The sequence below is a fragment of the Caretta caretta genome, chromosome 12 (assembly GCF_965140235.1).
Source record: "Caretta caretta isolate rCarCar2 chromosome 12, rCarCar1.hap1, whole genome shotgun sequence".
Taxonomy (NCBI): domain Eukaryota; kingdom Metazoa; phylum Chordata; order Testudines; family Cheloniidae; genus Caretta; species Caretta caretta.
This window is the reverse complement of record NC_134217.1, coordinates 41,792,171-41,805,892: the sequence shown is the minus strand read 5'-3', so window position 1 is coordinate 41,805,892 and position 13,722 is coordinate 41,792,171. Positions and strand designations below refer to the sequence as shown.

Below are 13,722 nucleotides of genomic sequence, written 5' to 3'. Positions count from 1 at the left end.
CTGTGTGCATCTGTCAGCACGCTTTGTCTGGTCAGACCCACTGTTTCTCTGTATAGCAGCTAGCATGGGAGACCCCAGCTAAGTGAGACACCCCCACTCCAAACTGACAGAGGAGCAGGACCCTTACATGTTTCTAAGAGTTTATTTTAAAAAATGTTCAGGCCCTCTTGTTTAAAGGGAGCTCTCTGGAAATTTCCCATCTCTTTGTAACGTATGTGTCACAGACACCTTCCGTCCTGCTCAGAAAGAGCAAAAGGCGCGGTTCCGCCCTTGGGGACCTGACAGCAAGGGATTTGGTCATGTTGCCGCTGTGTATAGCCCCTGAGAACGTGAAACGGATACAGCCTTGGCCCACCCCCTGCTGAGGGAGGAGAGGTCAGTCCCCACATACAGCCAAACACAGATGCTGTCCATGGACCAGGTCCAACGTCACAGTCCGGCTGCTTGTCTGTGATGCTCCAGAAAGTACCAAGGGCCCCATGTGCTTTTTTGTTTCCATAGCCAGCCTGGCAGAACAGAGCCCCACCCTCCAACACAGCTGCTCCTGCAGGCTCAGAGCAGCGGCCCAGACCACTCAAGTTCCTCGGACCCTCTCTGCACAGAGCTAGCCTCACTCCCCCTACCCCAGCCACAGGAGGAGCAAGCGCCATGGTGCCCTGCCCTGGGAATGGGCCACACCGCATTCTGAATGGGCCCGAGGCTGGAGACAGAGCTGCTTACCCAGGTGGTAGAGCTTCCAAGGCCTGCGCTGCAGGCCGAGGTGACTGGGTGCCTGAGGCAGGGGCCGGCTCCTCTGGCTCCCCAGGGACGGATGGAGCAGGAAGGGTGGGGGTCTCATTCGACACTGCTGCAGGTGGCGAGGTCATGCCCACCACAGACCTTTCCTCTTCAGTGTCGGTGGCACCAGCAGAGTCCCCATTCACTGAAAATGCAGAGGGCGGAGAGATTAGGGCTGAGTGAGGAGACCCAGGCAGCCGTGGCTGATCTAGCCAGCCCTGATACGTGCACAGCCCCACCTCCTGAGGGAGAAGGGAAAACGCACCACTACAGCCCTGCTTACTGACGGCAACGATTAGCCTCTGCCCCAGGTTCACAGGGAGCTTGCAGCCATCTGCAAAGGGAGCTTCGCTGTTCACCCAAGGCTGGGGAGCAGTACTAGGGCCTCTGCTTCTCTGCCAACGGCTGCCATCCCCTGCGCCTCCTCTGTCTGCACCAGCCGGGTTGGACGGACAAAGCAGAGCGTGTGGGAAACAAGGGTGCTCACTGTCTAGCATTTCCCCTGCAGGCTGCCAGCAAACTTCCCGGCTCTAGGGGCACTGGGTTAAAATTCAGGTGAGGAGCAGGGATCCCAGGAGGTGCCCTGCGCCTTGGGAAGGGCTGACTCAGCAAGTCCGACAGTGCCAGTAAATCCAACACTGCCGGACCCCAGTGAATACTCAGCAGGAAAGGAGCAAACCTCACAGGTAATGGGGGGCAGGAAGGAAGACAGAGAAGTGGCAGCACATTAGCCTGCAAGATGCCACCCAGCAGCTCCACCCGCTGCCCAAGGCTCTGGCCTTTCCTGGCTTTCTGCTGGGGGCAGGGAGCACCCACGTCCCTGCTACTCCCTCACAGGCCATGCCTCTAGCAGCTGCTCCTCCTCCTCTGCACAGGGAGGAGTGCAGCCACTCCTGGACATCGAGTGCGCACACGTGCTCACATGCATGACAGCATGAAGGATGGCAGCTCCCCTGTGCACATTTGCCAGCCCCTCGCCTTGACGCCTGTCACTCTGCTAGGACTCAGGGGAACCCACTTGACCCACGACTGAATTCTAAGTGTAATGTGTGACCAAAGCCAGGCCACAGGCTTCAAACGGGTTCCAAGAGTGAAAACAAGCAGCAGCTTGTGACCCATGTTGACCCAAGTCTAATTCTGGGAGAGGGAGCCCCAGCCAGTCCCTGCACCTCAGTCCCCGCAGGAGACCCCTTCGCTCACAAAGAGAGATGGCTTCCACACAATGGGTAAGTCAGTAGAAATCCCAAGAGTCAAAGCAGTGGCCGAGTTACCATGGCCATGGACATCATTACGCCTCGGAGGTTACTTGTAGGCCCTAGGCAGATTCCTAGATGCTCGTAGATACGTACTACCTAAGAGAGCCAGTTCCAGAGAGATTTTACAGATACTGAGAACGCCCCACAGCTGCACATTGTGCCTGAAGTTCTGTGGAACCCTGGGCTACAGTGCAGTGGGACAGGGGTGGTATGAACAGGACAGCCTGCATCTCACCGGCTAACCTTCTCAGCAGGCAAGGAGCTGAGGCACCCAGGAGGGCATTAAACTACCACCACCAGGAGAAGGTGGCAAATCATGTACAAACAAACTCAGCATGTTGCGAACAAACTGAATTGATACAGCCAAGAATGTGAAGAGAAGCCTTTCAATCATTCACATACCAATGCTAGGAATCTGGGAAACAACCAAAGAGGAATTGGAAATTCTCACTGACAAGAATAAATTTAATAAAATTGGTATCGTTGAAACCTGATGGGACAATTCATAAGACTGTAATGTTAAAGTCACTGGTTACAACTTGTTTAGGAAGCACAGAGTAGGTAAAAGGTGTGTGGAGAGATACTCTGCATTAAAGACACAATTACCGGTTTTAGAGTGACTGATAACTCAGAACCACAGGATCCTGAATGTGTATGGCTACCTACCTAACACAGCACAGAAGGGGGTAGTGGTCTGTTACAGGCCAGGGAACAAGAGGAGTTAGGTGTGTAACAGGGATCAGAAATCATAACCTGGTTCCATTCCATATGGGCAAACAGAGGCGTCTCCCAACCAGCAATATACAATCTTGGTGCTTCAAAAGAGTTGATTTCCCAAAGCTGAGGAATATTCTGAGCAAAACTGATGGGAGAAAAACTTTAGACAGAAAAATGTGAATGAAAATTGGAAGCTGTTTAAGAAGAGTTTATTAAATGGCCAAAAATCTAATTCTACAATCCAAAAAGACAACATCTTCGGCTAAAAGCCCATCCTGATTCAGAGGCAAAGCGAAGGCAGCTACTTGAAATAAAACAGAAACATATAACACATGGAAAAATGGGGAAATAGACAGCAATCAATATAAGTTAGAAGTTATGGAGTGCAGAAAATTTATAAGGGAAGCTAAAGACATCAAGGAAAAAAATCCATGGGATAGGCCATTATTACATAGAGAGAAATCATTAATAATGATACAGAAAAGGCAGAAGTGATCAATAAATATCATTTGGAAAGAAGCAGAATGTTGTAGTCAGATGAAGTACTTTTCTACTCCATTAGTAACTAACAATGATATTAACTGGCATCTACGAAGGACAAACATTTTCAAATCAGCAGGCCTGAATAACTTGCACCCAAGAGTGCTAGAAAAGCTGGCTGAGGAGATCTCTGGCCAATATCAATATAGCACATTAAACGCATGAACTGGATAACTGAACTATCCTTCAAAAAAAAAATTGTCAATGGGGAATCATCATTGAATTGAAGTGTTACTAGTGGGGTTCAACAGTGATCAGTATTCATCCACGCACTATGAAAACTTCATCAATGATCCTGAAGTAAAACCATGGCTGAAAACATTTGGGGATGACACACACATTGTTGGAGTGGTAAATAACAGAGAAGACACAGCCACCCTACAGAGTGATCTGGATTGCTTCATAACCAGGGCCCATTCAAACAAAATGTGTTTTAATACAGACAAATGTAAAGTTATGCATCTAGGAACAAGGAAAGCAGTGACTCTGAAAAGGATTGTGAGGTCATAATGGACAAGCAACTCCTCATGAACTTCTTGTGCAATGCCGGGCAAAAAGGGCGACCGCGATTCTTAGATGGATAGAAGGGAAGTAGGGTGGAAATTTTACCTTTGTATATGACATTGGTGAAACTGATACTGAAATATTGCGTGATGTCCATGTTTTAAAAAGGATACAGAAAAATCAGAAAGGGTGCAGAAAAAGGCCACAAAAACTTCGAGGGCTGGTAAAAAAAACACCTTACAGTGAGAGACTTAAAGAGCGCAATCTAACTTGATTACAGAGTGTAAGGAGAAAATACCAAGCACTCAAGAGCTCTTTAATCTAACAGGGAAAGGCAGAACAATGTCTGAAAGCCAAAGACAGACAAATTCAAACTAGAAATAAGGCACAATTTTTTTTATTTAAAAAAAAAAAGTGAGGGTGATTAACTACTGGAACAAACTCCCAAAAGAAGACCTCTCTTGGTGTCTTCAGATCTAGACTGAATGCCCTTCTGGAAGATATGCTTTCACCAAACACAAGTTTCTGGGCTCAATAAGGGGTAATGGAGAATTTTATGGCCTGCGATATACAGGAGTCAGATTAGGTGATCTAATGTTCCCTTCTGGCCTTAAACTCTATGTTTTTATTAATTTATACACACACACGGAAGAAAGGGGAAATTTATAGTAATTAATATAAATAAGAAGCTCAGAATTGTAGAAAATTGATATGGGAAGCCAAGGAACACACGTAGAAATCTATAGCCAGCAGGGTTAAGGACAATAAGGAGTTTTTAAAATATATTAGGAACAAAAAGAATCCTGACAATGGTATTGGTCCATTACTAAATGGAAACAGTAACATTATCAAAAATGACAGGTTTCAGAGTAGCAGCCTTGTTAGTTAGTTAGCTCACGAAAGCTTATGCTCAAATAAATTTGTTAATCTTTAAGGTGCCACAAGTACTCCTTCTTATTACCAGTAATAATGAGGAAAAGGCAGAGTATTCAGAAAGTATTTGTGACAGAATATATCCCTGTATTCACACCCTAGACACTATTGTAATAATCTTTGTATAAAGTACACTTGTAAGGTATCATTTTTTAATATTCTGGTCAGCACTGTCCTGGTAAAATGTGTGTGGCAACACTGTGTGAAGTTATGACGCCCCTGTATGGTGTTATTAGCACTTGTTCCAAACCCCATAGCCCTGCCCAAACACAAGCTGGCAAACAGGTCTGTCCTAAGCAATGGAATGTGTACGCTGCTTAATTTTCATCTAAGCAGTAAACAGAGTCATTAAGCAGGAAGGGAAACAAAGAAAGCTGGCAGGGAACATCCTTCCACATAGACCCTGACTCCCCGTGCCCAGCAGGAAATGATTTTCAAGGGGGGGACAAACTTTAAAAAGGAGGGACACCCCCCTCCCGAAGGCCACCCCCCTCTCCCACTGCCCATTGCTTTCACTGCACCTAAAGAGATAAAGGAAGCAGATGTTGGACTCTGGAGGAGGGGTCCAGACCTCAGAGTTTCGTCAGTAAACTGCTGGAGCATGTGGTGAGAAACTTCGCTCTGAATCTCATGTAGTTTGTTAAGTTAGGCATTAGTAAGCGTTTAATCTTTATATTTCTAGTAACCATTTCTGACTTTTATGCCTCATTACTTGTATTCACTTAAAAGCTCTCTCTTTGCAGTTAATAAACTTGTTTTACTGTTTTATCTAATCCAGCGTGCTTGAACTAAGTGTCTGAATAACTACTTAAGATAATACACTGGCATATTATCCCATTAAAGGAATAACAGACAAAATATTTGTATTGTCCAGGAGAGGGCTGGCCAGTACAGGACATACATTTCTTGGGGGAAATCTGAGACTGGGGTTGTGCTGGGGTCACCCAAGGTCAGTGAGAGCTACAGTGTAAGCCAAGTGTGGCTGGCAGGCTGCAATTACACAGAGCCACTCACGGTGTGGCTTGCATGCTGAAGGCTGTTTGTGAGTGGCCCAGGTGGGAACTACTTCAGCAAGGCATTTTAAGGCACCCGAGGCTGCAGGGCCGGGGTCACACAGCCCCACACTGGTCTGGCCTGTACCCTGGTATGTCACAGTATTGCTGTTCTATAGCTGGGGTGGGAAAACAAATGGTGGTGGTGGTAACACTCTTTCCATTCCACTTGCATCTCTGGTGGATGTTAAACAGAAGCTACTAAAGTCAGACATTTTTAAAATCAGCAGGTCCAGATAACTTGCATCCAAGAGTTTTAAAAGAGCTGGATGAAGTGCCCACTGAACCGTTAATGCTGGTTTTCAGTAAGTCTTGGAGCACTGGGGAAGTTCTTCCCGAAGACTGGAAGAAGGCTAACATTGTGCCATGGTAATTATAGGCCTTTCTGCCTGACATCAACCCTGGGCAAGATAATGGAGCCACTGATACAGGCCTCGATTAATACTAAACTAAAGGAGGATAATGTAATTAATGCAAATCAACATGGGTTATGGCAAATAGATCTGTCATTAAAAAATGAACTTAGTTTGACATTACAAGTTTGGTTGATAAAGGTAGAAGTGTTGATGTAATATATTTGGTTTTCTGCAAGGAATTTGATGAGGCTTTGCACGTTTTCATTAAAAAACTAGAACTATATAAAATTAACATGGCACACCTTAAGTGGATTAAAAACTGGCTAACTGATAAGCCTCAAAATGTAACTGTAAATGGGGAATCATAAATTAAATGGGTGTCCCCTCAGGGGGGATTGGTTCTTGGCCCTAGGTTATTGAATACTTTTATCAATGACCTGGAAGAAAATGTAAGCTCATCAATGATAAAGTTGCAGATGATGCAAAAATTGGAGCAATGATAAATAATGACGAGGACAAGTCACTGAGAGTGATCTAGATCACTTGGTAAACTAGGCGCAATCAAACAATATGGGTTTTTATACAGTTAAATGTAAATACGTACATCTAGGAACAAAAAACGTCAGCCACATTTACAGAATGGGTGACTCTATCCTGGGAAGCAGTGACTCTGAAAAGATTGGGGGTCATAGTGGACAATCAGCTGAACATGAACTCCTAGTGGTCAAAACAGCTAATGCGATCCTGGAATGTTTAACCAGAGGAATCTCAAGGAGAAGTAGAGAGGTTATTTTACTTCTGAATTTGGCACTGGTGTGACTGTTGCTGGAATATTGTATCCAGTTCTGGTGCCCACAATTCAAAAACAATGTTGACAAATTGGAGAGGGTTCAGAGAAGAGCCACAAGAATGATTGAAGGATGAGAACATATGCCATGTAGTGACAGACTCAAATAGCTCAGTCTAATTAGCTCAACAAAGAGAAGCATAAGGGGTGACTTGATCACAGTCCACAAGTATCTACATGGGGAAAAAATATTTAATAGTGGGCTCTTCGATCTACCAGAGAAAGGTCTAACACAATCTAATGGCTGGAAGTTGAAGCTAGACAAATTCAGATTGGAAATAAGGTGTAAATTTTTAACAGTGCAAGTAATTAACTGTTGGAACAACTTACCAAAAGTCACGGTGAATTCTCCGTCACTGAGAATTTTTAAATGAAGAATGGCTTTTTTTTTAAAAGATCTGCTCTGGAAGTTCTTTGGGGACAGTTCTCTAGCCTGTGCTATACAAGAGGTCAGACTAGAGGATCACAATGGTCCGTTCAGACCATGGAATCCATGTTCCAATTACTCAGTCATGGGGCCACAATGGCAACTCACAAGGAACCCAAAGGATACTCCTAACTGGCCCAGAATGGAACTTCTCTCTCCTTAAATATAGCAATGCGGGGAGAGCACAAGTCCCAGTACATACCGTGGGCCGTCTGTTTGGATCAAAATAGAGCATTGCAGGCTGGGACCAGTAGTCTTTGGCCACATTACACAATATTTTCATGAAATTCCAGGGCAGCCAGGGGCCACGCTGTGTGTTACCGGGAGATCGCTTTGGCTCAACAAGCATCCGTACAGCTTCATCTTGCTCCACCAGCTGAGGCCCTGAGCGCTGCCTGCCAGAGCCAGTACCTGAAAAGCCAAGCATCAGCCCATCCAGTCCCATGCTTCACCTGTGCCATTCGCTGTGCTTGGACTCTTGACTTGCTGTCGGTGGCGGACCCTGGTGCTGGGACTGTGGTCTCCATTCCCTGCGTTCTGTCTGGCTGCTCCAGCTGAATTTCTGTGTGTCCTGCGGGATAATGACACATAACAGGTCAGAGACCAGGCTGGCCTCAGAAGGAAACTCCTCACTTCCTTTTGCCTGGAACTGTGCTGAAGGCCACAGACTACCCCTCCCTCCAGGTGCACCCTGCCAGCCTTCCCAGTGAGTCCCATGCCATCGTGCTACCCAGAGCACCTACCTAACTTCATACACCCTCTCTCCAGAACACCCAGCTCAGAGGCAGGCAGGCACACTGGTTCCAGACACACCTTGGCCACTCGTGCCCAAGTCCCAGCAATGGGGAGTCCAGGAGGAACAGCGTGTGGGCTTTGGTGCTGCGCATTAGGGCTCAGAGGTCTCAGTTCCACACGCCTCTGCTCACCTTGCACTAATGGGCGTATCAATGAATAGTCCAAGTCTCTTCTGAGAGACACTTGGTTATTTGGTACTTGGGAGCCCTACCACTCCTGCATTCGAATCAGATATGGTCCCCAAGCCAGATCTAGACACAGGACTCTCCCTATCAGCGGCAGTCACATTTTAGAGCCAAGCTCACCTCTCCCCAGTCATGCAGCTCTCTCATGAAGTAACTCCCGAGGCTCAGTTCAGTGCACCTGTCCCTGTGGGCAAAATTCCCCCCTGCTATGCCTGAGACACTGCCGTTCCCAAAGAGTGTGTGGGCACGGCCAGCCAACTTCACTCACTGAGCAGCCTCCCACTCGAGGACTCCAGCCTCCAGCCCTTGCAGCCTAAGAAAACATGGCATGTCTCACAGTAAGGCTGAGCAGAGCAATTCAGGAGAACCTTAGCACCACACACCAGCCATAGGTGAGTAGGGAAGGGCAATGGGACAGGGCAGCACTGGAATCACAGTGCCAACCACTCCCCATGCAGGAGGGGACAGGCTGGCTGGGCGCTGGGGTCCTGGAAGGCTAGTTTCAGACACACTGGTCTCAGACAGGAGTTGTTGGCCATATTGAATTTCCAGGAAACAGGCAGGCGTAAGCCCACGCATGTCTAAAGGCCCCTCCCCCAGCCTTGCAGGAGGGACCATTAGACCTGGGATCCAACTAAACACAGGGGACAACTAAAGAATAACAGGGAAAGAAGTGGAGGTCACAGGTTCAGAACTAGGGATCCAGCGGGGGACACCGAGCAGAGAACCCTGGACAGTGCCCACTGCTCCTCAAAGCTGTCTAGGAAGCCAGCGGATGCCGCCCAGAGGAACTCTACTTGGATGCGTGAGACCAGGGAGGAGCAGAAATAGGCCCCCAGTCGCAGAGCACCCCCTCATCCAGCATCCTCCTCCTGGTGTTGAAGACGGCCACTTTGGCCAGGGCCAGGAGGAGGTCTCGCAACTTGGTGGGGCCATGGACAGGGTGTGAATATATGAAGAAGTCTGGGGAAAAGTGTAGCCAGAACCTCAGCAGGAGGTTCTGGAGGAGCCGGAATAGAGGCTGCAACTTGGTGCATTTCAGATAAGCTTGCGCCAGGTTCTCCCTCACACCACAAAAGGGGCAGGTATCGGAGATGGGGGTGAACCGCGCCAGGCACATGCCTGAGCTCACGGCTCCATGAAGGAGCCGCCAACCAACATCCCCGGTGGGCTGTGGGACGAGGGTGGAATAGAGTCTGACCCATCAGGGTTCCTCACCCTCTACAGGTGGTAAATAGTCTCACCATTTGGCATCGGGGCGGGACACGAGGGTCAGAAAGTGAAATGTGTGGAGCACAAGCATGTAAATGTGTTCCCTTGGCACGTTTCTGAAGCGAACTGGCTGCAGGGTGTGCAGCTGGCTCAGGTTATGGAGGGGAGGGAGCTGGGGGGCTCGCGGGACAGGGGCACGATGAAAAGGTCCGAAGGGCCTGGGGTGAGTGGGGAGCACCCTCTCCCAGTGCCCGCTAAGGAAAACCCAAGAGGTGGGTGACAAGGCTACCCCCACCTCCTGGAGCACACACAGGGGGTCAGGAGGGTGGAGAGCCCCGTGCTACTGACCAAGCACTTGCGGATCCATCCAGTCCCCACTCATAATCCAGGAGATCTCTGATCCTGGTGGTTTGTGCCAGGACCAGTCTCCGGTGCACGGAGGGGGGACTCCGCCACCTGCACATGTAGGTTGGGGTTGTGTAGCAGGCGCTCCGTGAGGAGGTCCTCCCCCTCGGTGGCCACAATGGACTTAGTTGCAAAGAACAGCTTCCAGGTCTGGAGAAGGTCCTGGCAGAAGACTGGCAGCTCAGAGAGGTCTCACAGAAGACTGCTCCGATGGAGAGAAAATAGCTGCCAGTCGTATCGGAGCCCTCGGAGGCGGCAGAGGAAGGTGTGCACCAACGTGCTCCTCACCGGAGTACCTGCACTGTAAAGGAGTCTCTGCAGGGCCTGGAGGTGGAAGACATGGACCTGGCTGTGGAGGCAGACCAGGCTCTGTCCTCCCTCCTTCAGGGGAAGACTCAGGACCCCTGCAGAGACCCAGTGCAGTCCTGGCCAGAAGAACTCCAGAGCTACCCTCTGGAGCTGGGCCAGGATCTCCGGGGCCGGGCTCAGGGTTGAGCTGGTGTCGGAGCATGGACAAGACCAGGTGGTTGAGCACTAGTGCCCTCCCTCACAGGGAGAGGCACCAAAGCAGTCCTGTCTCTGCAGCCGCTAACCCACCCTGGCATCCAAATCCTGCCAGTTCTCTGGCAGAGAAGGATGCATGGCGGAAAGGTAAATGCAGAGATAGAGCACTGGACCCACGCCCCACCAAGTGGCTTGAAGCACTGGTGGAGGGAGCTCATCTGCCACCTGTCCCTGACCATCGGGCCTGAGCTCTTGACTCAGTTGACCTGGGTGGAGGAGACCACCAAGCAGATGGCATGCTGACAGGCAGCCCAGCCCTGCAGCAGTGCTGAGTTGGGTTATGCCTATGCTTTTTAGAGCATAGCTGCCCAGCGTCACACAGCTCATGTGACACACACACACACACACACACTTAAAAGCCCCACCTGCCTGCAGGCCATGCATTTGGCTGAGCTGTGGGCAGGAAATGCAGTTCCTCCTGCAGCAGCTGCTGGAGGTACAGTGACACCTGGCTTCAGGCACTCAGCCAGCATAGAGCCTGCCCCGGGGAGGGATGGGAGAGCCAGAGGCTGGGGTGACTCAATGGGGAAGGGAATAGGGCAGGATCTGAACAGGGATGAGAGAGGCTGCTGCTGCCCCTGCTGCCCGCCCACCCACTACCCCCTCTCTCAGGCTGCACCAGCCATGCAGGCTCTCTCTCAGATGGGAGAGGTCTGTGCTTTGGATCTGAAACCCTGCTGACAGCTGATACAGGAAAAAACAATGACCTACAAGGAAAGACTGATAAACTGCACTTGTTTAGTCTGGAGAAGGAGGGGTGGGGAGGGGAGCTAACAGCCTTCAAGTACGGAAAAGAGTGTTATAAAGAGGAGGGTGATAAATTGCTCTCCTGAACCACTGAGGACAGGACAAGATGCAATGGGCTTACATTGCAGCAAGGGAGATTCAGGTTGGACATCAGGAAAAACTTCCTGTCAGGATGGTTAAGCACTGGAACAAATTACCTAGGGAGGCTGCAGAATCTCCGTCATTGGAGATTTTTCAGAGCAGGTTAGACAAACACGAGCCAGGCACAGTCTAGATAATACTTAGCCCTGCCTCAGCACAGGGGCTAGAAAACCTCTCGGGGTCCTTCCAAGTCCCACATTTCTATGAGTCTAATGTGTGACTATGGAGTTCAAGACTATCCTAACATATACGCATGCGAGGGAGTGTTAAGGTAACACTGGGAACCTTCATTCTGGCTTTTCCTAACTGTTGAGGGCTTGACTTTGCAACCTTAACATTCTTCTAACTACACTGGTTTTTAATGTGACATTTATATAGGACCCCCTCTGATTTTCACACTTGTTGGGGCATTAGACACCTCAGGGCATTGCTGATGGCTTACAAAGCTTTCACCTATCAGTCTTCATCCTGAACCCAGCGCAGCTCTCTGCCCATTTTATACTACTGGGATTGTACGGCTGCCAACCACTGGTAGCTGAGAGCCTTCCACATGACATGGATTGCAACAGTGAGCGCTCCACCAGGCTCCCTGAGCTCTTGGGCATTCTCCATTTCTGGAGGAAAGTCCTGCTTGGGGGAGGGGTTTTAGAGTTCAGCCACGCCCCCTGCAGTTGTTAGGGTGAAGTGGCAATGCTGTGAGGGCCACGCAAAGGATGGAAAGGGGTTTTCAAAGAGGAAGGTTTTGCAGTGTTTCCTACAGACAGACCCTGGACTTGCCTGAGCTCAGGTTAGCTCAGCCAGGATGAAAAGCTGTTCCCATCTAATGGATGTTTGGGGCCCCTCTGTAAGAGGAGTTTGGTGGGTCTCAGGTCCTGAGAAGGCACTGCCTTGTTACTGCAAGTGGCCCTCCCCCCAGGATGGGCCATGCTGCAGGGCAGCGCGCACATGAAGCTTACCCTGCTCTGGCTCTGTAAATACACACCAGGCTTCATTCTCTAGGGCTGCCAGCAGATGTTTCACTCACAGTAAAACCACTCATTTAAGATCAAGTTAGGGGCATATGCAAATTATTTGTAAATATGCAAATTATCTTATTTTACATAACTTTCATAAAACCCATTACACTTGGCAGCTATGTTTGGGGGCAGCAGTTAATTTTCAGGCTGATCCATGTCTACCCAAAGGTTATTTGAAGCCCCTAGCCCTCAACCCCAAGTTAGCACCAACATTAACATTGACTGGAGGAAATGGGGGGGCTCTTACACATGGCTGGTCAACTCCCAGGCACAGAGTCCTTCCCTCTGCTCTCAGCACAGACCCCTGAAGAATAGCCTGTCTTCTTTATTCCACACAAATCAAGGGGTTAAAATCTCATGCACAAGCAAAGAGGCCATGCACACCAGGAGGGCCGGCAGGAGCCAGAGCCTTGGGAATACTTCCATACAGCCTGCTCCTTCCAGAACTCACAGGATCACCCCACTCCTTAGCGGAGGGCTGTGATACACCTAAGCCATCAACCTCTGCCTTCTAGCCAACACTCCCCTCCTCATGAATTAACATGCATTGGCAGCATCATTTCAGTGAGGTGTACAGAGCTGGAGATCTGGAGAAGAGGCCTGTCGACAGAGCAGGGCACACTAGCTGCCCTTGAATCTAGGCACACCCCTTGACTGAGACCAGGACAGTGGCATGAGGGCTGAAGGTCAGGAGATCGCAGGGACAGGGCAGCAGAGCTAAGGAGGAAGCCAGTCTCTCAGTGGAACAATGCCTCTGCTGGCCAGCCAAGAAATGGGTGTGCCACAAAGCCACAGATCTGTCTCCAACTCTGCCCAGGCTCCTGGGTGAGCAAGGGACTGGAGTCAGGTCTCGCAGGTTCTATTACTGTCTCCACTCCTAGCTTGCTGTGTGACCTCGGGCAAGTCCTGTCTACACTACAACTTGCAACAGGGATCTGGTCACAGGCACGCACACACACACACACACACAGAGTTCCTGGTTCACTTTGTGTCTACAGTGCAGCTCTCCTGCCATCACATCCGCTGTGCTGCCTGACCCCTTGGGTGTCACTGCATTCTGAGCACATCCCTCAGCAGGACAGTGGCCAGGGCACACAATGCAGAGTGCCCAGGACCAAGGGGCCCAATCCCCCGGGGGCCTTTGGGTGCTACCATAATAGAAATAGAACACTAATCAATGTACACGGAGCAGCAGCAGGATGCAGAGCTATGTACCCTGGGCTCTCTGGCTGCACAGAGCGGGGAGGA

At 49.6% G+C, this 13,722-nt stretch overlaps 1 protein-coding gene across 2 annotated transcripts in view; it reads right to left on the bottom strand.

The window, feature by feature from the left end:
• WWP2 (WW domain containing E3 ubiquitin protein ligase 2) overlaps window positions 1-13,722 on the bottom strand; it is a 90,368-nt gene that overhangs the window by 39,209 nt on the left and 37,437 nt on the right. For both annotated transcript variants that reach the window (XM_048870700.2, XM_075118497.1), the window contains exons 7-8: window positions 7,862-7,980; window positions 721-922 (exon numbers count right to left, since the gene is read on the bottom strand). In XM_048870700.2, the coding sequence (XP_048726657.1) occupies window positions 721-922; window positions 7,862-7,980 (321 nt within the window). The remainder of the gene's footprint in view (window positions 1-720; window positions 923-7,861; window positions 7,981-13,722) is intronic.